The sequence below is a fragment of the Gastrolobium bilobum genome, unplaced genomic scaffold (assembly GCF_033153095.1).
Source record: "Gastrolobium bilobum isolate Gb01-03AN ecotype WA unplaced genomic scaffold, APGP_CSIRO_Gbil_v1 utg8117, whole genome shotgun sequence".
Lineage (NCBI taxonomy): Eukaryota > Viridiplantae > Streptophyta > Magnoliopsida > Fabales > Fabaceae > Gastrolobium > Gastrolobium bilobum.
The window spans coordinates 87,501-94,204 of NW_026896814.1; the positions used below are offsets into that span (position 1 = coordinate 87,501).

The 6,704-nt window shown below is 33.0% G+C and overlaps 1 protein-coding gene across 1 annotated transcript; it reads right to left on the reverse strand.

The window, feature by feature from the left end:
• Positions 1-939: 939 nt before the first annotated feature.
• LOC133302171 (uncharacterized) lies at positions 940-1,475 on the reverse strand. The gene has a single exon (XM_061501918.1). It carries the CDS (start codon positions 1,469-1,471, stop codon positions 1,070-1,072), a length of 402 nt encoding a protein of 133 aa, XP_061357902.1. The 5' UTR covers positions 1,472-1,475; the 3' UTR covers positions 940-1,069.
• Between the last annotated feature and the right edge of the window lie 5,229 nt (positions 1,476-6,704).

Below are 6,704 nucleotides of genomic sequence, written 5' to 3' on the forward strand. Positions count from 1 at the left end.
TAAGCCCAATACGACATCATTTTGGAGCAAAAATCATGGTGTTTTTGTAATTTTAATTTATTTCAAGGTTATTATAGTCTTTATAATTATAATTTTTTAATCTTTCAATCGCAAAACGACGTCGTTTTGAAAATAAATACAAATAACTTATCTGTATTAACTGCAATATTTTTTCTGATTAATTAATTATGTGGCTATATAAAATTCATCTTAACTAGTCGTTTTTCATGTCAATTTCATAATTTTATAACATTCTCATTGACCTTATTGCATTTTTTAAACCGATTGCTCCCTTGACAAGTGGGTACTAGTTCTTCAATCTTTTAAATATAAAAGAAATAAAGAGAGAAGAAAAAAATCGAGCGTTTAATTGTTCTAATATTTGTACTAGCTAGCTATTAGCTCTATTTAATCAGTGGGGTCGAAGTCTGTAAACCAAATGCCATGAGATGCGCGTGAAAGACAATTTGACTTTTGTAACCAAGAGAAAAGCTCGAAGTGCTACCAATTTCTCTAAATTAAAATCGTACACTTTTAAAAGGAAAAGAGTAAATTTTTTTGATCCTCGGCAAATACGATGTCCGCTTTAGTCCCTAGCAAATAAAAAAGCTATTCGTGATCTCTAAGAAATTCAAAATGGTTCCATTTAGTTGAAATCGTGATCCCTCACAAATTAAAAAAAGACCCATATTAGTCCTTCAAAAGAACTAAAATGGATCCACTTTGAATTTCTTAAAGACCACGAATAGCCTCTTTAATTACTAAAAACTAAAGCGAGCATCGTAAAATTTGCTGAATACAAAAAAATAAATATATATTTACTCGTAAAAAAAAAAGAAAAAACAAACCAACAAAGACTTACCTAAGATAAATCTAAACATCCTTTAACACAATCTACAAGGTGGCTCCACAGTTACAATTTTTTCACCCATCCACACATACATTTAAAAAAAAAAAAAAAAAAACCTAACTCGGAGTTTCAGCTTTCAACTTATTCCAATTTGTTGTTGTTTCCTCCGGTCAGCTGCTTCGATTGTTTGTTCCGGGTGAAATTACAAGGCACGGGACTCTAACGTGGCGGCGACGTGATGAGAGGGATCTCGCTCACCAGCTCCCCGTTACTATCGTAATACATTACTCCCGAGAAATCCAACGGCTCACACTTATCCCCCATCAATATTGCCTTCTGCCACACCCCACCATCTCCCCACTCCTTTCCCTCCTCTTCTTTCCCCTTCTTCTTACGAATAAACGACGACGTTCTGCTGCTTATGGACCTCAGCAGCTTCCTCGGCGACTTCAGCTCCACTTTCCAATCGTCTTTCATCGCCGGCTCCGTCGCCGCCGCCGCCTTCAACCTCAGTGGCAGACGGCTTGCTCGCCTGGCCATCATGGTCAGCACAGCCGTTATGATCATGAAGAAGCGGTTCGCTTGGCGCTTCAGCGAGTCTCGGGGTGTAACGTCAACCATAGTGGCTCTGTCTAAAGGGAAAGAAGAGTCTCAAGTTTCGAAGCTCTTTTGGTTTATGAGAAAAATTGCGATGTTCGGGTATATATAGTCACCATAGTTATGTTCTTTGTGTTGACTCATCACCACCTTTTTTTTTTTTTTTTCAGTTGACTTTGAAGATTTTATTTTATTTTTAATTAAAATTGCTATATGTCACGGTGACGTGTCAAGCACGTGGATAAGAATTTTCTATGCTTTTTCAGATGGTAAGAACAAATGATATTTTCATAATAACAATATTTTTTGTTTTATGAGTATTTGCAGCCTTCCACTATTACATGTATGAAAAGATTCAAAACCAGTGTTTTAAAATTTTGTCCCACTCTGAGTCATTGACTCCTTTTTTTTATGAGGGTTCGGGTTAGTAATTTGATCTTACTTATAAGTTATTCCTCTAGCCCCAAAATTCTCTGATTGAATCTGTGACTCACGGATCAAAAGGGTCAAATAAGTCACTGTATTTTTTTTTTTAAATTATGCACGAAATGACATTGTTTGATATGTAAAAAAAAAATTAAAACAAAACTCGTTGCTGCCTATATTTAGAACTAGATCTGAAATCTAAATCATTTTTCTTATTCTCTTACGATCTTCTCTCCTAGAACCAAACTCAGTCTCCCTGATCCGGTGATTTCCTTCACCATGCTGGTTTTTTTCTCCCACCGTTAATTTGTCGTGTCGTCGCCTCTCCTCCGCTATTTTCTATTGGATAAGAAATCTCCTTTCACATACTGTTGTAGGTGCATAAGAAGGACAAAAAAGGCCTGACTTTGATGACATAACTTTTCATTAACTCCATTGGAATATGTGTTTTATACTTTGATAGTTTGATACTTTAATTAGTTTGTGAATATTGATTTGTGGATGTAATTGATTAAATTATGTTAAGTATATTTTGAATCTTTAATGATCGGTAGTTTGATTTTTTTGAATTTTTTAGATAGGATATATATTTATATTTTTTTTAATGTATAAAATCGGGTCAATGAAATGACCCCATGACCTTCCAGTTAAACCTGTGATCCCATAACTCCTGACCTCAGCCGAGTCAATTGCCGGGTCAAGTTTTTAAACACCACAAAATTGTCGGATGGAGATGCATTACCATTTTGATCGAAATCCTGAAATTTAATGACTGATATCATTTACAACAACTGTTTATGAAAGTTTTGTTTTTCAATGGATTTTTAGGAAGGCTGTTTGAAAAATATTATTTATGAAAAAGGAACGTTTTGATTTCCTTCTCAAAAATATTTTCTTTATATCAAATGTACCAAACTTTCAGTTTATCTTTTATTAAATATAAAAAATATAATATATTTATACTACTCTTACCTTTATAATTATGTCCTTACACATCCCTCTCTTTTTTTATTTTTGATAAACAAATACTTACTCCTGTTATACCAGCATCCAACCCATGGGACGCACATAATTGCTATGTATATAGAGGAAGTTCGTAACTGCATGGGTAGGAAGGCTATGGCTACTACTAGCACTCATCCAACTCGTATGAGTTTATGGAAACCTCCAAGGTTAAATTGGGTGAAGATTAATATTGATGGGGCAGTTGAAAGGAATACTGAGGTGGCTGCTTGTGGTGGGATTATCAGATCTGATGATGGCTCTTGGTTGGGAGGCTTTGAGTATCATATTGGTGCTTGCACTCCTTTAATGGCGGAGCTTTGCGGAACTCTAAAAGGTCTGGGATTGGTTTGGCAACTGGGATTTAAGAAGGTGGAACTAGAAGGAGATGCTTCTGAAGTATTCTCTTTGCTTGCTGATTGCAATGCAGCTTGTCAGCCTCGTATAGTGGCTAAGATACAAGCACTCATCGGTCAGGATTGGGAGGTAACGCTTTCTCATATTCCAAGGGAAGCCAATTCCTGTGCTGATTGGTTAGCCAAGTCTGCTCTTCACAAAGATACTGGATTCTGGAGTCATAGAGTTATGCCGTTTCACCTTGCTCAGTTATTTGATCACGATCTTCAGGGAATCTCCTCTTGTAGGGGTATAGACCCTGGATAGTTATTTTTTGTTTCTGGTTGTTAGTTTGGTTTTGTTTGGGGCTTCGCCCCTTAATGTTATCAAAAAAAAAATAAAAAAAATAAACTTGAATAGAGATAAAATTTGATGGCATTTGATGTGATAACATTTTAAGATTGTTATATGACTTTAATTTTCTCATGTTTCATGGGAATTATTTTATCATGTTATGACTTAATTAATGATGTACCTCACACTAATTAAAAAAAAAAACTTTATACATAAATCGAAGTATCACAATACAATAAAACACTTCTCGTGCAATTTAAGAAGTGTTTTTCCCTTGTTATATATAACAGAATTTTGTTGTTTTTGTTTGATTATTGTTTTAGGCATTTAGATGTACCAATGCTATCATGAAAAATATTTGGAAATACGATATATCCACTTTTGCTATTATATTGTTATTATAATTTTACATGTCTTTATGACCTCAGATTTTAAATTAAAATTATTTGATTTTAAGAATTTTATTCTATATGTGAAAAAATGTTTAGACATAAAAAAAAAGGAAATGAGATGACATAAATAGGTAACTGGTGAGTGTGATTTACATATATGCTAAACACTCCGTTACAAGTTATTATGTTGCTTAGCGGTGGTAAACGAGCCAGGGGCCTTTGGCTTGGCTCGTAAAGGCTGAGCTCGTTTAATAAAAGCTCGTGTTGGAATCAGACTTGAACTTGTATAAAAGCTCGTTTAATAAAAAGACCCCAGGCTCTAATTCAGAAGCTCGGCCTTAGAGCCTCCCATGCTAGCCTAGTATATAAATATTTATTTATACTTTTTATACTACTTGTAATAACTCTCTCTCATCAATTTATTTCACCCCATTTTATTGGTTTAACAGACTTTTTGAATGATTTTGTTCTATATTATGCTATTTGGATATATATTGAATTTATGTATATTTATGGAATTACTAGTGCTGTTCTATATTATCCTTCATCATCCTTCACACAAACAAACCCACAAAAACTCATTCGTTCCACTGTGCACTGCTCGTTTGTGTCAATTTATTTTTTATTTTATTTTTATTTTTGTTGGAACTTTTTTTATAATGGGCTAAGATAATATAACATGTTATCTACCTTCTCTCACTTTAATTTTATTTATTTATTGTAGACTTTGTAAATTATTGTTGCAAATTGGAAGCTAAGGTTTCTATCTGGAAATTGATTTTTTGTGGAATTCTGTTCTCTTATTTTTATTCTTTAACATGCTAACAGGCTAAGACAGGCTTCACACAAGCTTTTATTTTTTTGTAAATAAACTAGGCCAGAGGACAATATTATATTCGTAACAGGTAACAGGCTAAGGCCAGTCAGACACGTTTAAATACAGGCTTGGCCCGTTAAGATCAAAGCTCGGCTCGGCTCGGGCCGTTAACACCCCTAATGTTGCTAATGCAACATTTGTTATTAATTTTTTTTCATGTAACAAAAGTGATTTGTCATTTGTGCATGGGAGAGATCATTATATTAAATGTACAACTACTTTTTGGTATACTACTAAATTTTATATTTACATATATGATATGATATCTCTACTACATTCATGAATGTTTGCGCAAGCATCATGCAATATACTTAACAATACATAGCTACATCATTCTTATGTCTCTATTATGTGTATTTGTATATCTGATTATTATGATAAATAGAGATTTCGAACTATTAATGTATGTTGTATAAGAGATCGTATGTTACGAATATAAAAATATTGGAAAAATATTTATGATTTTATACAGAAATATTTTTTTGATACTCACGTAAAAAGAATGGGTCTCAGAAACTTTCTTTTTCTATTCTTTTTCTGTTGATTTGAAGTTAAACTATGCATGAAAAGCTAGTTAAAATGCATGTTCGTTTGTTGAAAAACCTAAGCATGAATTCGGCCTATGCATGGTAGTTTTAATATATACCATGTGTTTGATGAAAAGTCTTTCTGAAAATATGATTATTACATGATAATTTGATGAAAAATTTGATTGGAAACTATTTGTAGCTTGAAGAAAAGCTATGGTTTCCTATATGTATCAATTCGGCCAACCTATTTAAATAGGCTTTGGATTTGGAATTCTTGATGTCAAAATATGCTTTGATGCTCTAAGTATATGAGTAATGGATTGGAGTATTCATTAGTCATGAAAAAGCATGTAAAATCCATGTTTCCTTATATGTTAACATTCGGCCAAATTAGGGTTTTTATGAATAGAAATTTGTTTAATCATTGTTGATTTAATAATGATGAGTTTTAAGATAAGTTAATATGATTAGAATGATTAGCTTTTTATTTGAAAGCATTGAAAGTCATTTGAACATTATGTGACCAATTAGGTCAATTAAATGAAGTTCACCATTAAGGATGATTTGGCATTATTCATGATGTTGGTGATTATATTTATGATGAAAGTATGTTAAATGAACTTTGATTATGTTGTGAAAAGCTTGGCAAGATTATGTTTTGGTGCATGTCACATTCGGCCACCATATGCTTTTAAGTGAATTGGGACATGCTAAGTTAATTGAATGATGATTACTTGAATTTAACTATGTAAAGGACCAATAATTGGTAATTGGAAAGCTTGTAAAAACGGTTAAACCTTAAGGCCATAATTCAGCCACAATTAACTAGGTGACTTACATAGATTCTTTAACAACAATTACTTGAATTCAAATAACACTTAAGGTTTCACAATGTAAGTGTTAGTTGTTTGAATTGCAAGTGACACTTAACTGAGTGATTGATGTTATTTTGTTATGTTAATAGAGTGGAATCCAGGGAAATAATATTGGAGGATCCAGTTATTGCCGGAGAAGCTTTTGAGGTAAGCTCTAGGTTTAGGAGTTTTCTTCTAACTTGTGGTTCCACTAGAATCCCATTGGATAATGGTTTATGTCTGCGTGACTGATTTTGTTAGACACTTGCATAGTTGTATTCATATGGTGTATGAAGATGTGACTATATGCCTGATTTGTATGACAAGCTCTGTTATGCTCCGATTAGTCTGCTATGTTTTGTTCAGTCTAATAAGTTTGATAAGTCTAATCTTTTCTAATATGATCTAATCTATTTGATCTATTTTATCTGTTTTGAGAAGTTCTGATAAGTTTTGATATGTTCTTATTGTAACAGCCCGTTGTAC

What these genes read in the sequence shown, in the direction of transcription:
- LOC133302171 (XM_061501918.1), bottom strand. Translation starts at nt 1,471, where the DNA reads ATGGTTGACGTTACACCCCGAGACTCGCTGAAGCGCCAAGCGAACCGC.